The sequence below is a fragment of the Mus caroli genome, unplaced genomic scaffold (assembly GCF_978045245.1).
Source record: "Mus caroli unplaced genomic scaffold, Mus_caroli_1 scaffold_1, whole genome shotgun sequence".
NCBI classification, from domain to species: Eukaryota; Metazoa; Chordata; class Mammalia; order Rodentia; family Muridae; genus Mus; species Mus caroli.
Window position 1 is genome coordinate 101,795,603 of NW_028227256.1, and position 20,697 is coordinate 101,816,299.

General features: G+C 41.1%; 1 protein-coding gene across 1 annotated transcript in view; it reads left to right on the forward strand.

The window, feature by feature from the left end:
- Window positions 1-20,697, forward strand: part of Cdh20 (cadherin 20) — a 236,580-nt gene that overhangs the window by 207,203 nt on the left and 8,680 nt on the right. The window contains exons 9-11 of the mRNA XM_021158575.3: window positions 2,856-2,977; window positions 6,768-6,885; window positions 12,295-12,546. Of these exons, the coding sequence (XP_021014234.1) occupies window positions 2,856-2,977; window positions 6,768-6,885; window positions 12,295-12,546 (492 nt within the window). The remainder of the gene's footprint in view (window positions 1-2,855; window positions 2,978-6,767; window positions 6,886-12,294; window positions 12,547-20,697) is intronic.

Genomic DNA, 20,697 nt, shown 5'->3' on the forward strand with positions numbered 1-20,697 from the left:
TCAGCCCAATGTGCCTTTTCATATGAAATGAATTTCTTGCAAAAAATAGTCATGTCTCATTGTTTGTTGTTGTTGTTGTTTGTTGTTGTGGTGGTGGTGCTGGTGGTTGTTTCTCATTTATTTATTCATCTCACAAAATTTACCCTTCCTGACCTTTCATGTTTATGACTATATTTCTTTCTACTGTATATAATATTCATTTAAGCATCTTCTGCAATGCGGCTTTAGGGCTCAAGAACTGTTTTAATTTATATTCATTATGATCATTTCAATGAACAATATAAATGACCACAATATATCATCCTGAGTCAGGTAACCCAATCATAAAAGAGCACACATAATATGCACTCACTGATAAGTGGATATTAGCCCAGAAATGTATAATACCCATGATACAATTTGCAAAACACATGAAACTCAAGAAGAAGGAAGACCAAAGTGGGGATACTTTGTTCCTTCTTAGAATGGGCAACAAAATACCCATGAAAGGAATTACAGAGACAAAGTTCAGAGCTGAGACTGAAGGTAGGACCACCCAGAGACTGTTCCACCTGGGGATCCATCCCATAATCAGCCAAGCAAACCCAGACACTATTGCATATACCAACAAGATTTTGCTGAAAGGACCCTGATATAGCTCTCTCCTGTGCCTGTGCCTGTGCCTGACAAATACAGAAGTGGATGCTCACAGTCATCTATTGATAGATCACAGGGCCCCTAATGAAGGATCTAGAGAAAGTACCCAAGGAGCTGAAGGTCTCTCCATCCCTATAGGAGGAACAACAATATGAACTAACTAGTATCCCCAGAGCTCGTGTCTCTAGCTGCATATGTAGCAGAGGATGGCCTAGTCGGCCATCAATGGGAGGAGAGGCCCTTGGTTCTGTGAAGGCTCTATGACCCAATATAGGGGAATGCCAGGGCCAGGAAGTGGGAGTGGGTGGGTTGGGAAGCAGGGAGGAAGGGGAGGATATAGGGGATTTTTAGAGAGAAAACTAGAAAAGGAGATAGCATTTGGAATGTAAATGAAGAAAACATCTATTAAAAATGTGAGTGTTTAAAAAAATGATCATAATGATCATAATTTCAAATAATCACTCTGCTTTCCTGGCCTTCTTATCCAGGCTCTGAACTGTCTTCCTTAACTCATTGTCTACTTATTGTTATCCTCTTGCAAACCACCATCTAAATGAATTCTTTGTGTGGCATTTTAACCATTTCTTTCAATATTGCTGGATTCAGTTATTAGCATGATGTGATCTTTGGCAGAGCATGCTACCTACCTCTTCATAATTGTGTTTCTATTTTGTGATTTGTACATCTGTTAGTATAGTTATCTTTTCCAGTTTATTATTTGGTTTGGAAAGCAGTCTTTTCTTAAGGGCTCAATTCCAATACCACTCAAGAGAGGAAAAACAAGCCACTTTAGTAGTACAAAGACTAAATTAAAGCAGATACAAAAATACTATTAAAAAGGGATGGGGCTGGAGAGATGGCTCAGTGGTTAAGAGACCAACTGCTCTTCCAGATGTCCTGAGTTCAATTCCCAGAAACCACATGGTGGCTCACAACATCTGTAATGGGATCTGATGCCCTCTTCCGGTGTGTCTCAAGACAGCAACAGTATACTCATATAATAAATAAATAAATTTTAAAAAAAGAAAAAGAAAGGGTTATAGCCCCTGATAACTCCATCACTGATAACCATAAACAAGCAAGTGGGAGAAATAATGTAGAGTAATCTATGAGCTTAGGAAGTAGATGGATTAAGGACAGCAAGATGGTTTGGCCAGTAAATGCATTTACCACAAAAGCAAAGTTTGATTCTGGAACCCACATAAAGATGGAAGGAGAGAACTGAGTTCTCAGAACTGTCTGTGACCTCCACACACACTACCATGCATGAAACTATATGAATTATACACGCATCATGCACATGCATAGACACACATCCACGTGTGTTTTAATTAATCAGGTGCGTGAAAAATAATTTAAAAAGCAATAAAGGGGGATAAGAGGAAAATGAATTAGTAAGATTAAATAAAATAAAAAGGGAAAGAATGTTATAAAGGGAAAGAAAGAAAATAAAACATTTAAAATGATATTGTACAATAAAGAAAAATACAGGGTTAGAGAGTTGGATCAATGGTTAGTTAAGAGCACTTCTTGCTCTTGTCAAGAACCCAGGTTCCATTCCCAGGACCCATATAATGGCTCACACTCATCTCTAACTCCAGTCTCAGAGAATCCGACAATCTCTTCTGACCTCCACAGATACCAGACACAAATATGGTGCACTTACATGGAAGCAAAACATTCAAACACATAACAAATCTTAAAAATGAAAAATATATAAACAAAATAAGAGCATTACAAGAGAAATAAAAATTATAAAAGCTTCTTTTAAAAATAAAAATAACGGACTGGTAAGAAGCTCAGTAACTAAAGTGCTCACATGATTAATGACCAGTGTAAGCTGGAACCGACATGAAGGTCAAAGGACAGAATTAACTCCACACATGGGCAGCAGCAGAGATGCCTACTCATATACATATATGAAAATACCATCATTTAAAATAAATAAATAAATAAATACCAAAAGCATAGCAAAAAGAAGAAAACCCCAATGAGTAAAATGTTGCCCTTCCTGTATAGTCCCTAATGACAAACACCCCCACACAGAAGACACTGCCTTGTCCCAGCCTGTGCATGGTTACACTCTCAACAGGGAACACATGTCCTATGAGCGTGTTATCATTTCCACATTTTATCCGTTCCTTGACAAAGCAGATTGGCACAGCTGTCTTTCTGCCTTGCTGAGTTCTCACCGTCATTGTTCCGTATGTTCTCTTTAGACAATCCCTCCCAAGTGGGAAGTGTTGCTGTCACAATCAAAGTCCTCGATGTGAATGACAACGCTCCAGAGTTTCCCAGATTCTATGAAGCTTTTATCTGTGAAAATGCCAAAGCAGGACAGGTAAGCTGATCACCTTGGTAGACCCCAGATATACAAAGGTAACTCTTAATAACTGTCTTAGGGAAGTTTTCTATCACTGTGATAAGCCACCATGACCAAAATTATTCTAGGAAGGAAAGGTTTGATTTCATCCTGTACTTTCAGGTAATAATTACTGAGGGAAATCAAGGCAGTAACTCAAACAATGGGGGACATTGGAGGCAGGTGCTCATTCAGAGGCCATGGAAGAGACCTGCTTACTGGCTTGCTCCTCATGACTGACTGGACCACCTTCTCAGGGATGGTACTACCAACAATGTTCTGGTTAGCATATCCATCATTAATCAAGAAAATGTTCTACAGACCTGCCTATAGGCCAATCTTAGAGAAACATTTTCTCTATTGAGGGTCCTTCTCTCCAAATGGCTTTATTTTATATCAAGTTGGCATAAAACTAATCAACACAATTGCTGAATTCATGGTCAACATCATGTCCACACCAGAAAGTATGGATTAGAAAGCAGAGTCTCCAATTTCTTTATATAACATTCTAGTCATTTACTTGTTAAGACAACCACTTGGAGTCCAAATTACATTTTGTGGTCTGAATAGTGCTTTAACAGTTTTTGTGACTTGACTCACAGAATAAATATTCTGGTTCTGGAAGTAAAGATCAGTTCTACAAACTTTACAAATATATTTTTAAGATATGTTTCTAAACCTAACCTGGTCTTTTAAATTCCAAATGATTTGACTAAGAAGCATCCAGCATTATATTTCCAGTGGCCAAATATCAGGATATCTGTCAAGCACTGAACACCCCTTCCTGTTCATCCACACCCTCCTTTCTTCTCCTGCTGTCCTACACTTTCTTCCTCCACCAAGGGTCGTAATGTTCATTTTACATCATATAGTGTGGTCCTATAAATTCCAATGGAACAAATGGATGAAGGTCATTTATTTTGAAAATTGGGAGGTTGAGAAGTCCACCTCTGACCAGACTGTGTAGCCCAGGTTCTGACTACAACGCAGCTCTGAGCTCATGTTTACCCCTCTCCTGGAACATCACCCAAAGCCCTCTGCACAAAGCTGTGCCTCTAGAACCAATATTTACTTGAACTTTCAACATCCTTAGCCCAACATTTCTTTGTCTTCTATCCAAAGAAAGTGACTTTGTTTCTGGAAAGCCAAGGGCCCTGCAGTGATTCAAATCCAAACTGACCTCAACACTGATTCTTATAATGTGGTGCAATAGTCTGCATCACTCTTAAAAGCTTTTTCCAATTCTCCGATAATTGTATTTCCATATTTATTAAATTTCTAGTTTAAGAAGGCCTAAGATATTATCCACCTAATAACAGTTACAATAAAAGCTTTGTTGAACGAGGCAGGTCTATGGTAATGGCTGTAAAGAACCACATTAACAAGCCTGCAGTTTGGTACATTATGTTACACATGAAGCAAGGTCAGAGAGAAGACACAATACAGAAGGTGCTGTGTTGAGGTGGACAAGCTCTTACGGACCTTTAAAGTTCTGACTAGCTGTTCTGAGCTTTTGAAATTATTTTTTTTTACTCTCATGCTTTTTTGATTACTATACATGTATTTGTTTTACTATAAAATAAGATTTAATATAAGTATATTTTATGCCATGGCAAAAGAAGCTAAATTTAGTCATGAACATAGAGGATGCTAAGTAGTGCAATGAAGGAAGCCCCCTCTTTCCTCAAAGCACAGCACTTTATGTCTTGAAGGTGCTGGGACAGGAACTACATTATGCCAAGAGCATAAAATCTAACCACCACTCCTGCTTTTGCAGCCAAGTGTGTCCTCCACTTCCAAGGACATCACTAAAGGTCCTTTGTGAAAGTCTTTGAAATAGATTATCTGTGACTTGGAGTTAGGAAACAGTGTCACAAACCTATCCCATTTGTCACTTTCAGCCATGCATAAGACTAACCCTAGCCTAGCCTAACCTCATTTCTCTCTCTCTCTCTCTCTCTCTCTCTCTCTCTCTCTCTCTCTCTCTCTCTCTCTCTCTGTGTGTGTGTGTGTGTGTGTGTGTGTGTGTGTGTGTGCGTGCGTGCACTCGAGCACGTATGTTCTCCTCTTCCTCATAGTGGATGAAGGGCACACAAGGAAGACTGTAGAGTGCTAAGCAAGATATTAGACAAGTGGAGCTAAGGACTCTCAGAAGAAGGAGGTCAATAAAGCGAGCCAGAGTGCTCCCACTATGAACCCCACCACACTGTCTAGCTATCCTTCAAAGTCCCATCTCACCAATATTCACAGTTTTATGATCTTTCTTAAAATTGATCCACTCTATTATCTATTCAAAACACTCCCTATGAAACATTTCATGTATAGACATTTGGCAATCAAATTAAGAATACAGGATTTGTATCTCCATGGAGCTAAGGTGGGTGGTGTCTCAGTTATGAGCAGCACTGATGTGAGTCTGAACCATGTGTGACTCTCTCTATTGCTCCCTGGCCCGTAATTGTGTTACTCCACCATTTGATGCACCTTCAGATTCACCAATCAGCTATTTCAGGAGGCTTACCCTGAGATGGAATTCTGAAATACAATGTTTTGGGGACCTATAAAATGGAAAGGTAGAAGGACTGAACAAAATAAAGTCTAGCTGCAATAAAGATACATTAACATCCTCGCAAAGGTCTAGAATAAGTGTGCTCCCAAGTTTAAGGGGGGAGGATGAGGCCTTTATTCTCCCAGCATCTGTTCGTCACTGGTGGCAAGTTGCCCTGAAAGGATGTGGTAACTATCGCTAAGGTGGATAACACAGTAAGGGTAATTCCTGAAAAGCCAGGCCAGTGAAGAGTGGAACAAAGAGTTCTTTGAGCATCTGAACCCTTGCCCCTCCAATCTTCAGCATGCTGTAAAAATCTTAGCACACCTGGGCCCTCAAGCTGAATTTTATATAGCCATTTCTGTCCTGGAAGGAAAACAGCATTTCCTGCAGAAAAGCAGGTTTACAGGACCAGTACCAAGGTGACTAGGATCATCTGTAGTACAGCATGTTAGAGCACACCAGTAGAAACCAGCTAGTGAAAATTCTTTCCATACCCTACCCCACCACAGCCTACCAACTAATGCCCCAACTGTCTAATTCATCCTGCTTTCTTTAATGCTTTTTCATAAGTTTCCATAGCCTTCATGAAAGGTTCTTCGAAGAATATTGTGGGAAAGACAGAACTTGGCCAAAGGGTCAAGGGGAAGAATTCTTACTCTTTCTGTCACTAAGCTCCGTTTTTGTCTTGTGGTTTTTCCCAGTTGAGCTACACCCTCATACCTCTGACTATAGTCTGCTTCCCAACCTGAAGAGCTTATGCACTACACCTTTTCTAACTTCCTCCTAACAAAGCATGAATGTTCTGTGGCCCATGCACCTTGAATCCACATTCCATAGCTTAACACCGTTCTGTTTATTTGCTTTCCAGGTAGTAGTTATTCTTAAGAGCCATGGTTGTGATTATGCAGGACCTCGTGACATTCCATGCTTCTTTTACTGTCTTCTGTTTACAACATTTTAACTGGCCAAGCTGTGGGAATAATGCAGCTGAAGCACTTAGTCATTGTTTATCATTTACCTATTAACATATTCAGGATTAAGAATATGCTTAGTTAATTCAAAGCTGTGTGATCACATGGAGGGTTTTCAGGTTACTTTCAGGACATCTGACTGGGCAAATAACTTATTATTGCACTCCAGGTTTAGGATTTCACTAGACTTGGCTTTTTTTTCCTTTGGCTCCAACTCACCCTGAATTCGTTCATGTCCCTCCTTCAGCTGATCCAGACAGTGAGTGCTGTGGATCAAGATGACCCTCACAATGGTCAACATTTCTACTACAGTTTGGCTCCTGAGGCTGCTAACAACCCCAACTTCACTGTCAGGGACAACCAAGGTAAGCAGGTGGACATGGCTGTCTGTGCTTTTCTACTGCTCAAGACTGACATTTTGAGTTACTACACCATATAAACAGTGTCACATTTCCAGGCTTTTTAATAACAGGGAGGACGTAAAGGCTAATTTGTAGTCTACCAGGTTTTGCTACACAGCATCAAAGACAAAGAGTGCCCTCTGCTGTCTCTACAGCTTTCTTTCCTCAGTTAACTGACAAACATTTATTGGTGCTTGGTCTGTGAAAGACACTATTCAAGGTGCTGTGGTAAATTTCCTTCCTTTAGTCCGAATCGGAGCAACTATGTTTACATGTTCTATAAAAACAGAGATGGCCTAAGGGGAAAAATGTCCTAGAGAAAGAGAACAAACCTGAAGGAACATTTCTAATCAAAGATTTAAAAACCAATAAAAACAGGGAGAGAGGGGTAAAATGCTCCTGCAGCAAAAGAGGTACAGCTAAAGGAAAGGGTAATAGCAGCAGCAGCAGCAGGAACAGGAACAGCAGCAGCAGGAGCAGCAGCAGGAGGAGCTGCAGCAGCAGTAGCAGCAGCAGTAGTCACACCAGTAGCAGCAGTAGCAGCAGCAGCAGCAGTAGTCACACCAGCAGCAGCAGCAGCAGCAGCAGCAGCAGCAGCAGATCCCCTGAAGCTCAAGTGGGTACTGAGAGCAGAACTTACATTTTTCTGCAAGAGCTCTTAACCCCTGAACCATCTTTCCAGGCCCCACAGGTCTCTTTTTTTGATTACTCTCTACCTTATAAACTTATGAGACAGGACCACTCACCTGAACCCAGAGTTTCTTGATTCAGCTAATCTAGCTAGCCAGCTTACTCCAGGGATCCTGACTGCACCTCCTGAGCACTGAAGTTAAAAGTGGCTCACCATGCCTCACATCTGTGCAGGTCCTGAAGATCAAATTCTGATCTTCACCCTAAGTAGTAGTTTGCACAGCAACTATCTCCCCTCCCTAGCCCGCTCCTGAGAGGTTTTTTTTTTTTTTTTTTTTTTTTTGAGCCAAACTTTTGACTGACTCTCCTATCTGTTTCATAGGAAAATCCTCCTATAAACAGGACTTTCTCCCTCCTCGGGATTGGCTTTACGGCAGAATCCCCAGGGTAAGGAGAGGTGGACATTACGTTTTTTTCTTCAAACTTTTACCTAGGTGTCACTCTTTCATACGCACAGAACTGACATCAAAAGCAATGAGCAGCACAAGGCTGCACATTTCTTCAAGGTGACTTCCAGCACCTACTCACAGAAACAATATCATATAAAGATGGGCAAAGATACACAGGATTGTAACAAAAAGAGGTGACTCATCTCTGGAAAGGTTTCCCGACACAGAAGCCAGTGCATCTTCAACAGGAACTGTGAACTCATCTCCATATGACAGTTACAAGGGGTGTCTTTTCCTAGCACACCCACTTCCAATATGGTGTGCTTTCAATACCCATCCCTCCTTTTATAGTACAGTAAAGCCTTTTAGTAAGGGCTGGGAGAGGACTGTGGATCAAACCCAGGGCCTTGAACATGCTGGGCAAGCCCCCTACCACCAAGCAGTACCCCTACTCCGCCCCTTTCTCTCCTTTACCTTTTTATTTGGCTTTTAGAGAGCAGATCTCACTAAGTAAGCTCACCGGATTGTGACCTACAATACAGACACACACACACACACACACACACACACACACACACACACCACACACACCCGTGGCCTCAGAGGTCCTGCTGCTTCTGCCTCCCAAGCGCTGGGATTACAAAGGCACACCACGTTCCAGCATGCCCAGCTTTTCTTTTTCAGTCTCAAAGCATGAAATGAATTATATGTATAGAGTAAAATTTCAAAACCATTTTCTCATCTTTTCTTTATTTGGCAAATACAGCACACACAGACACACACAGACACACAGACACACACACACACACACACACACACCAGAACTGACTCCTTAGAGAAAAAAATTCTCTTTCCAAAAAAGTTGCTAAAACTCTAATTATCACTTCTAATAAAAACATGATAAATGGCTAACATAGGCCAGTCCCCGCCATGTAATATAAAATTATGGATGGGGTCTTGGTTGTGTTATATTGTTGTTGTTGCTGTTGTTGTTGTTACTGCTGCTGCTGCCATTTCATCTCTATATCAGTTTTTCTTAAAATCCTCATGATCTAGGCTAAGTTAAAGCAAAACAAAAAATAAATACAAGCTTTATTTAGAGAAACTGATTTTAAAAAATAGAATTATTAAGGGTGGTTAACAGTAGTCAGCTGTTAAACAGGGAGGCAGAGCGTGGAGTGTGTGGTAAATAAATCCTCATACTAATAACTGCTTGCTATCATTTTGCATTGAGAAGAAAATAAGAGGAAAGTAAACCCATGTCAAAGCAGGAAATAACTATTACCGTCTGAACAAGTGTGGACCACTGTCTGAGGGTTTCTACTGCTGTGATAAAGCACCATAACCAAACAGAACAACTCTCAGGTCCCTCCAACACTGGAGGGAACCAGATAGGAACTCAAGGCATGACCCTAAAGACAAGACTGTTACATAGGCCACAGCGGGACACTACTTACCAGCTCGCTCACAATGGGTTGATGAGCACGCTTTCTTGTAGCACCCAGAACTTACAGCACACAGTGTGCTGACCCCGACCGCATCAGGTATCGACCAAGAGAACTGCACTGCAGGCCAATCTGGTGGGAGCATTTTCTCAATTAAAGTTCCCTCTTCCAAAATGAGTCTAGCTTGGGGGAAGCAGACATAAAACCAGCTAACACAACACTGATGCTAGGAAACTAAATACACAGTTGTATAGCGCCATGAAACGAGTCCGTGCTTTAGCGTCTGAGAAACCTGAGGTCAAATGCCAGCTTTGCTACTGGCTAGTGACTATAAAGAAATTGTAATTAACCTAGGCTTTAATTCTCCCAATGTAAAGGTGTGGCATCACTCAGTACACAACAGATTACAAAGAAGAATAAATAAGACACAACATGCACAGATTACAAAAATTGGTACTTGAGTTCAACAAACAAACAAACAAAAACCCACCTACCTGGTAGGATTAAACAAAAAAAGACAAAACAAAAAAAAAAGCAAAAACAAAAATAAAACAAACCAACAAACAAAAAAAGCCAGGAGTCAAGTAAGCATGAATTAAGGGACAATGGACTAGAATTGTTTGAGTAGCTTCTGAAAGTTCCCCATCTCATTCAGCTCTGCCCCTGCTGCATGGCTCCTGTGTTCTTTCCATTATGGTTTCAAAGCAAGAGAACAAGGAGAACCAGACTCCAGCTCCCACCTGCTTATTCTTTATCAATTAAGGCAAATTATTTTTCCATACCTAACTTAAAAAGAGTCAGAAAGTACAGTTTCTTCAAGAAACTTTATTCAAGAAGGGAAGGAGAACCAGAAATACTGATTATCACTAGCCATGTTTGCTTTAAGCTTTTAGATATTTATAATAGTGAAATTCTAGTTCATGTGAAACATGCCCAGAAAATGGTATTAGCTTCTTGTTGGTTTGGATATTTTATATTATTTATGTTTTCCTAGAAGGACCTCGCTATGTAGCCCTGGCTGGCCTAGAACTTTCTGTAGTCCTTCTGGCCTCAGCCCCCTGTCTCAGCTTCCGGATAATAGGCATGTACCACCATATCCAACTTGGTTTTGGTTTTTGAGTTACTTCTTATGTACCCCACCATACCTCTCAAATTGTCCATCTGCTGAATTGATCACAACATTGAAAAAAATCTGCTTAATAACTCAAAGCCATTCCAGGTACCTTAAAGACATGAATTTAAACTTCTTAAATCTAAATATATATATATATATATATATATATATATATATATATATATACACATACATACAGTATTTGGCAAATATCAACATCGCTACACCTTCCCACACAATGAGTTTTAGGGAATCTCATCTCACCATTTAGCTAAAGAAGGATTACATTCTACTACACAGAAGTATTTAGTCAGCTATAATATGAAGTTCAAATAGCTACAGGAGATGATTTTCCAATGTTCTCATTATGGAGAAATGAGAGGTGTTTAAGAGAGTGGATAGGCTGGGGCTATTGTTTAGTCAGTAAATGCTTACTGCACAAGCATGAGGACCTGAGTTCAGATGCCTACCACATTTGTGAAAGCCCGGTGTGACCGTGCATGTCTCTAAGCTTAGCTCTGTGTTTAGGGAAACTGATGGGTTTCCAAAACTCACTGACTGATCTGTGTAAATTGGAGGTGAGATGTCCAGGTTCAGTGAAAGACACTGTCTCAAAAAAGAAAAATAATGAAGAGCAGAGCAAGGAAAACACCCCACATGGACCTCTGGGCTCCACACACACGTGATCATACATGTGCATACAAACTTATACACACAAATAAAAACCTCACATACAAAAGGGCTTGCCTACATGCCCCGAGTTGATCATTATATAATGAAAAAATATACTGAAACAGCCCCCTATAACTCATAAAGGTATATGAGTATCTCTTAATTAAAATTTTCACTCTTTAAACGGAAAGAAAAAATAATAACTTTTACCAAGGCTGAAAAGATGACTCAGCAGTTAAGAGTACTTGCTGCTCTTCCAGGGGAGAGTTTCAATTCCAGTACCCAGAGGACAGTTCACAATAATCTGTAACTCTAGTTGATAAAGATACAACACCCTCTTCTGGCCTCTGCAGGGACCAGGCACGCAAGTGGGTATACAAATATGCATGTAGGCAAAACACCATGTGCATAAAGTAGAACTTAAAAATTGAAAGAATAGAATTCACCAGATTCATATTAAGTGTGTAAACTCAGTCCATGGGCCAGGAGAAGTTCCAAGCTGTGTCCTATAAGCAAGGATTCACATAAGCTTCTGCAAATGAGCCGGTTCTGCTGGAACTTGGTGAAGCCAAGTGAGAGGCACAAAAGAAAATATCAAAAGACAGGAGTTCCAGCCCAAACAGCGAAAATAAACACTCCTGGGCAGCCTCATGGGCTCCTGGGCTCTCCTTTGCTAGAGGCAGAAAACTGGCACAGGCCTTGAGAAGCTGCTGCGCAGGAGCAAACAGGGGCCACAGATCACCAACCACTGTTCATTTCTGTCAAGTGTTCCCAGGGAACATTTGTTAGATCTGAAGGCTGTCAGTTCGCCCTGGGCACTTTATGTCACAAAGGGTAAGACAGCCTCTCACAAAAGAGCTTCTCTCCTAGGCCTCGGGGTTTTGCCTGAAAGCAAATGAAAAGCTTGATTTTTCAAACCTAAGTGCTGAGCCAAACCAATAGACATGGCTGCGCCAGTGCACACCTTATAACCTTTCCCTGCCCCTGCCTCTCTGCTTCCTTCAGTCCAAGAATTTCTCTTTTTCTCATTTTTTTTTTATTCCTAAATGCTTTACTCCTTCAGATAATACTGCTCGGATTCTGACCCGGAGGTCCGGCTTCCGACAGCAGGAGCAGAGCGTCTTCTACCTGCCCATCCTCATCGCAGACAGCGGCCAGCCCGTCCTCAGCAGCACGGGCACGCTTACCATTCAAGTGTGCAGCTGCAATGACGATGGCCACGTCATGTCCTGCAGCCCAGAGGCCTATCTGCTCCCAGTCAGCTTGAGTCGGGGTGCCCTCATCGCCATCCTGGCCTGCATCTTTGTCCTCTTAGGTGAGTTGGTGGCTCTTTTTTTTTTTGGGGGGGGGGAGTCCACAGGCTTTGAGACATGAGCAGTTAACCCCCTATCTCAGCTACTCAGAACTGGCTTCTCCCAAGCTTACTTCAAAAGGTGGTAGAGTGAAGCTTGGAGAAAAGTTCAGAAGTTGAAGACAGTCTCTTCCCTCAAGGCATCTTTGGCAACACATAGGTTTATCAAGTATCGATTGCAGACCTGAACACCATAGTAGGCACTGTGATTAGACGACAGACACACTCTGTCCTTCATAGTTTATTTCAGATGATACAAGTTCACATTGACATGACAAAATTACATGGAAGAGGATATGATAATCACTTCTTTAAATCCATTTCAGGTAAGTAACAGCTTAATCACAGAGGTTCAGCAACAAGCCAAAAGCCAAGTATCAGAGGCAGAGCCAGGACCAGCATGCGGGCACTGGTCACCCTTCCTCATGCGCACATGCTACAGATAGCTGAGTGTTAGTGAAAGGAAAGATGCAGGACTGAGGAGAGGTACTACAGCAATGCAGCAAATCAGATGGTCACCAGGGCCCTCACAGAAAAGTAGAACTCTGAGCTGAGACCTGAAAGAAGCAGCAGTGGGAACCGCAGGTCTGTGGCCCGCAAGTCCTCTTAGGCACTGTGAACATCTAACAAACAGCAGTAAAGAAAAAGAGCCTCGTTGTGTCTGCTGAGGAACAAAGTGGGGTGGTAACAGACTATGGGGGAGCCTTCCTTCTTCTTTCAGCCCCCAACTCTCTGGTGCCCACAGGCTTCTAACTAGACACTCAGAAGCAAACACCTAAGTTGCCTCTGGAATCCCAGAAAACATCTACGTGTGCATCTCACCTCCACTCTGCTACTGAGTTAAGCCATTCCACATTCATCCTCCTTAGAGAAAAGCAGATGCAAGAGACAATGCTATTATTCTAAATATGTGAAACCTCACAGCATCTGTGCCGATACACTGCAATTCCAGCGTTAACAGGATGAGGCAGGAGGACTACTACAAGCTTGAGGCCATCCTGGCCTACAGAACAAGTTCTAGACCAGTCTAGAAACCCTTGGCTGCATAATGAGACCACATCTCAAAAAATAAATAAATAATAAGAGAGAAGACAAAATTTCAGTAACTTTCTACAGGGAAAAATATAAAGCACTAGGAATTTAAAGTATAATCCTCATGCTCCCTTGATCTCTAGTTAACCAAGTGACTGAGCGCCACACCAGATAAAGAAATCCATTGCTGAAAATATCAGCATTGCACTGACTTTCTCAATAGGACTTCGGAATACACTTTTCAAAATACGTTTTAAAACATGATGTAAGCTCTCATTGTATATTGAGTGTTCTGTCTTATGTTACAATTAAGGAATATAAATAACCTTCCAGGCTACCTGTACCAAAAAAAAAAAAAAAAAAAAAAAAAAAATCCACCTGCAATTCCTAAAGTGTCCATAAGGTGGCAACAGGAGACCTTGAGTGCAGAACAAGGAAAGCTGTTTTTCTCATCATCTGCTCTGCTTTGGGGAGAAATTTCTAGGTTGGCTATCCTTATGTCTATCTTTGAAGAATGCTGTAAGATTCATCCTGGTACACAAAGAGCCATCATTACAGAGAGACTGATTTAAAGAGATAACTTAGTTTGTAAATCAAGACCTTTTTTTTTTTTTTTAAACCTCACAGAATAAGAAGTCCCCAGAAGCTAAGGTGTCCCTGGTGTGACACACGCGCCCAATTACTTCTAAGAGCACACAACCCAGATCACACAATTCACACAACTCTAACATTTATGCTGCAGTTGACTTGTACACACACACAAAGGTGGGCAATTAAACATGTTCATCTGGGCAATATTTACTGGTGTGGGCGTGGGGTTCATGTACCCAGCTCCTAGAAAACCTCCTGGCTTATCCACAGAACCTACAGAATATTCAGAGCAAGCCTTCCCAGCACTGATGCTTTTTTCTCAGAACCTGGACTTTCTTCACCTGAACCTATAATCCCCAAACCTGATTTTTAAAGCATAACTTAATGCTCATTATTTATAACATTTTATCTAAAAAATAAGACATGTATCAATCTTTCATTTTCAAGAGATGACTAGTTAGTTCTACGTGCTTCCTAATCCCACACACCCATCAGTGTTCTCTCCAGCACACAAGCAGGGACTTGGATGGGTTGGGGGTGGTGTATTTCATTAAAAATAGATTTTTTTGCATTTAATATATTTTGACTATATTTCCCCTCCCATCCACTCCTCTCAGTTCTTCCCCATTTCATCCAGATTCACTTTTTCTCTCTCACAGTAGAAAATAAGCTTTAGGAAATAATAATAAAATGTAATAAGATAAAATATTACAATACAATAAAACAAACAAGAGGAACAGAACCCAAGAAAAGACAGGAAAAAAACAGATATATACATAAAGACAGGCTTATTCCCACACCCAGATTACCCATTAAAAACACAAAATGGAAGCCATAATTTAAACTCAAGTGAACAGGAGGTAATGTCAGACAAATAGACAGACAGACAGACAGACAGATGGTCAAACAGAGAGACAAAATAGAAAATAAAATTTAAAAGAGAATATTTTTTCAAAAAGGAAAACGCCTTGACATGACCTTGTAAGACAAAGAACCTTCATAGATGCTCTTAAGTTCTCTTGGCCGTGTCCTGCTGGGCATGTGACCTACGCATGAGAATAGATTGTTTCCCCAGGGAGACTGCCTTGCAGAAAATAAAGTTATCATTTGTCATTGGTTAACAGTTGCAGATTGCTTCTGGATTGGAGATGGAGGCTTATATCCACTTCTTCATTAAGCATTAGGACTCTAACTAACGGGTGGGATCCCATGCAGACCCCGTGCATGCGTGTGTGCGTGCGTGCGTGCGTGCGCGCGTGCGTCCGTGTGTGCGTGCTGCCTCTGTCTCTGTGAGTGCATATGAACTTTGGTAGTATTGATTTAGATGGGCTTGTTTTCTTGATGTCCTCCATCCCCTGTGGCTCTTACACTTTCTGCCTACTCTTCTTCCAAGTTCCTCCAGGCCTGTGAAGAGGAATTTAGTAAATCCCATTTAGAGCTAAGTATTCCAAAGTCTCTCACTCTCTGCATATTGCCTGGCAATGGGTCTCTGTATTGGTTCACACCTGCTGCAGGAAGCAGCTTCACTAATGATGGCTGAGGCAAGGCACTGATCTATGAGAAGAGCAGAACATCTTTAGGATATATTTCACTGCTACGTTCTTTTAATAGAGCAGTAGCGTTTGGTTTTACCATAGGTCACTGGGTTATCTATCTAGTCTCAGGTTCTTAGTCACGTAGTCACTGTTAGCTTTGGGCTCCCTCTCATGGAGTAGGTCTTAGGTTAAATAAGATATCGGAGGATTATTTCTACAAGTTTTGTGCCACCATTGCACTAGCATATCTAGCAGGAAGGACATAAATTGTAGAGAAAAGAGTTGGTGTTTACTTTTTACCCTTGGTATTGCGCAGAGCACCTTCTATACAAATGACATTTAGCACATAAGGGCAGAGGCTCTGTGTAGGCACAAAGATCTGTGAAGAATTATGTTGGAATTTTGATGGTGATTGCACTGAATCTATAGATTGCTTTTAGTCAGATGGCCATGTTTACAATATTAACTCTATCCATGAGCACAGGAGATCTTTCCATTTTCTGCTGTCTTGTTCAGTTTCTTTCTTCAGTAACTTTTATCATACAAGTCTTTTACTTGTTTGGTTAGAGTTACCCAGAAAATATTTTATATTACATAAGCCTTCTGTGAAGTGTGCACTTTCTTTGATTTCTTTCTCAGTCCGTTTGTCATCTATGTATAGAAAGGCTACTAATTTTTGTGAGTTAATTTTATATCCAGCTACATTGCTGGAAGGGCTTCTCAGCTGTAGGAGTTTCCTGGTGGAATTCTTAGGTGTGTGGTGTGTGTGTGTGTGTGTGTGTGTGTGTGTGTGTGTGTGTGTAAAATCATATCATTTGCAAACAAAGATACTGTGACTTCTTCCATTCTAATTTATATACTCTTAATCTCTTTCAGTTATCTTATTGCTCAAGTTAAGACTATGTTGAGTAGGTATGTAGAAACAGGACAATTTTGTGTTGTCCCTGATTTTAGTGGAATTGCTTTGAGTTTCTTTCCACTTATTTTTATGTGGGCTATTGAGAGAGCTTCAAATCACCTTTATTATAAAGTATGTCTCTCATATCCCTAATCACTCCAGGACTTTTTATCATGAAGGGGTGTTGATCTTTGTCAGAGGCCTTTTCTAAATCTAATGAGATGAGCATATCGCTTTCGTCTTTCAGTTTTGTACATATGGTGCATACCATTGATTTACCTGTATGCTGAACCATCCCTGAAAGCCAGCTCAGTTGTGGTGGATGATCATTTTGATATGTTTGGACTCAGTTTGCAAGTATTTTACTGAGAAGTTTTGCATCTATGTTCATTAGAGAAATTGATCTGTAATTCTTTGGTCTTTATGTGGTTTGAGGTCAGGGTAGCTATGGCCTTGTAAAACTAATTAGGTAACGTTTCTTCTGTGTCCATTTTGTGCAATAATTTGAGGAGTATTGACCTTAGCTCTTTTTGGAAAGTCTTGTAGGATTTTACATTAAAATCATCTGGCTTTGGGCTTTTTGTAGTTTATAGGTTTTTAGATACTATTTTTATTTCAATAATGGTTATAGGTCTGTTTAAACTTCTTTTTTTTATTGGGTATTTATTTCATTTACATTTCCAATGCTATCCCAAAAGTCCCCCACACGCTCCCCCACCCACCCACTCCCACTTCTTGGCCCTAGCGTTCCCCTGTACTGAGGCATATAAAGTTTGTACAACCAATGGGCCTCTCTTTCCACTGATGGCTAACTAGGCCATCTTCTGATTCATATGCAGCTAGAGACATGAGCTCCAGGGGCGGGGGGGCGGCGGTTATTGGTTAGTTCATATAGTTGTTCCACCTATAGGATTGCAGATCCCTTCAGCTCCTTGGGTACTTTCTCAAGCTCCCCCATTGGGGGCACTGTGATCCATCCAATAGCTGACTGTGAGCATCCACTTCAGTGTTTGCTAGGCTCCTGCATTGTCTCACAAGAGACAGCCATATCTGGGTCCTTTCAGCAAAATCTTGCTAGTGTATGCAATGATGTCAGCGTTTTGGAAGCTGATTATGGGATGGATCCCCGGATATGGCAATCTTTAGATGGTCCATCATTTCGTCGCAGCTCCAAACTGTGTCTCTGTAACTCCTTCCATGTGTGTTTTGTTCCCAATTCTAAGAAGGAGCAAAGTAACCAGACTTTGGTCTTCATTCTTCTTGAGTTTCATGTGCTTAGCAAATTGTATCTTATATCTTGGGTATTCTAAGTTTCTGGGCTAATATGCAGAACTTATCAGTGAGTACATATTGTGAGAGTTCTTTTGTGATTGGGTTACCTCACTCAGGATGATGCCCTCCAGGTCCATCCATTTGCCTAGGAATTTCATAAATTCATTCTTTTTAATAGCTGAGTAGTATTCCATTGTGTAAATGTACCATATTTTCTGTATCCATTCCTCTGTTGAGGGGCACCTGGGTTCTTTCCAGATTCTGGCTATTATAAATAAGGCTGCTATGAACATAGTGGAGCATGTGTCCTTCTTACCAGTTGGGACATCTTCTGGATATATGCCCAGAAGAGGTATTGCTGGGTCCTCCAGTAGTACTATGTCCAATATTCTGAGGAACTGCCAGACTGATTTCCAGAATGGTTGTACAAGCTTGCAATCCCACCAACAATGGAGGAGTGTCCCTCTTTCTCCACATCCTTGCCAGCATCTGTTGTCACCTGAATTTTTGATTTTAGCCATTCTGACTGGTGTGAGGTGGAATCTCAGGGTTGTTTTGATTTGCATTTCCCAGATGATTAAGGATGGTGAACATTTTTTTCAGGTTCTTCTCAGCCATTCCGTATTCCTCAGGTGAGAATTCTTTGTTTAGCTGTGAGCCCAATTTTTTAATGGGGTTATTTGATATTGTGGAGTCCACCTTCTTGAGTTCTTTTTATATTGGATATTAGTCTCCTATCTGATTTTTTTAGAATTTTATATTTTTTATTAGGTATTTTCCTCAATTACATTTCCAATGCTATCCCAAAAGTCCCCCATACCCTCCCACCCAACCACTCCCACTTTTTGGCCCTGGCGTTCCCCTGTACTGGGGCATATAAAGTTGGCAAGTCCAATGGGCCTCTCTTTCCAGTGATGGCCGACTAGGCCATCTTTTGATACATATGCAGCTAGAGTCAAGAGCTCCAGGGTACTGGTTAGTTCATAATGTTGTTCCACCTATAGGGTTGCAGATCCCTTTAGCTCCTTGGGTATTTTCTCTAGCTCCTCCATTGGGAGCCCTGTGATCCATCCAATAGCTGACTGTGAGCATCCACTTATGTGTTTGCTAGACCCCGGTGTAGTCTCACAAGAGACAGCTATATCAGGGTCCTTTCAGCAATATCTTGTTACTGTATGCAATGGTGTCAGCATTTGGCGGCTGATTATGGGATGGATTCCTGGATATGGCAGTCTCTAGATGGTCCATCCTTTCGTGTCAGCTCCAAACTTTGTCTCTGTAACTCCTTCCATGGGTGTTTTGTTCCCAATTCTAAGAAGGGGCAAAGTGTCCACACTTTGGTCTTCATTCTTCTTGAGTTTCATGTGTTTAGCAAATTGTATTTTATATCTTGGGTATCCTAAGTTTTTGGGCTAATATCCACTTATCAGTGATTACATATTGTGTGAGTTCCTTTGTGATTGTGTCACCTCACTCAGGATGATGCCCTCCAGGTCCATCCATTTGCCTAGGAATTTCATAAATTCATTCCTTTTAATAGCTGAGTAGTACTCCATTGTGTAAATGTATCACATTTTCTGTATCCATTCCTCTGTTGAGGGGCACCTGGGTTCTTTCCAGCTTCTGGCTATTATAAATAGGGCTGCTATGAACATAGTGGATCATGTGTCCTTCTTACTGGTTGGGACATCCTCTGGATATGTGCCCAGAAGAGGTATTGCTGGATCCTCCAGTAGTACTATGTCCAATTTTCTGAGGAACCGACAGACTGATTTCCAGAGTGGTTGTACAAGCTTGCAATCCCACCAACAATGGAGGAGTGTCCCTTTTTCTCCACATCCTTGCCAGCATCTGCTGTCACCTGAATTCTTGATCTTAGCCATTCTGACTGGTGTGAGGTGGAATCTCAGGGTTGTTTTGATTTGCATTTCCCTGATGATTAAGGATGGTGAACATTTTTTTCAGGTGCTTCCCTGCAATTCGGTATTCCTCGGGTGAGAATTCTTTGTTCAGTTCTGAGCCCCATTTTTTAATGGGGTTATTTGATTTTCTTAGTCCACCTTCTTGAGTTCAGATATTAGTCCCCTATCTTATTTAGGATAGGTAAAGATCCTTTCCCAATCTGTTGGTGGTCTTTTTGTCTTATTGACGGTGTCTTTTGCCTTGCAGAAGCTTTGCAACTTTATGAGGTCCCATTTATCGATTCTCGATCTTACAGCACAAGCCACTGCTGTTCTATTCAGGAATTTTTCCCCTGTACCCATATCTTTGAGGGTTTTCCCTACTTTCTCCTCTATAAGTTTCAGTGTCTCTGGCTTTATGTGGAGTTCCTTAATCCACTTAGATTTGACCTTAGTATAAGGAGATAGGAATGGATCAATTCGCATTCTTCTACACGATACCTGCCAGTTGTGCCAGCACCATTTGGTGAAAATGCTGTCTTTTTTCCACTGAATGGTTTTTGCTCCCTTGTGACCATAGGTGTGTGGGTTCATTTCTGGGTCTTCAATTCTATTTCATTGGTCTGCTTGTCTGTCGCTATACCAGTACCATGCAATTTTTATCACAATTGCTCTGTAGTACAGCTTTAGGTCAGGCATGGTGATTCCACCAGAGGTTCTTTTATCCTTGAGAAGATTTTTTGCTATCCTAGGTTTTTCTTGTTATTCCGGATGAATTTGCAGATTGCCCTTTCTAATTCGTTGAAGAATTGAGTTGGAATTTTGATGGGGATTGCATTGAATTTGTAGATTGCTTTTGGCAAGATAGCCACTTTTACTATATTGA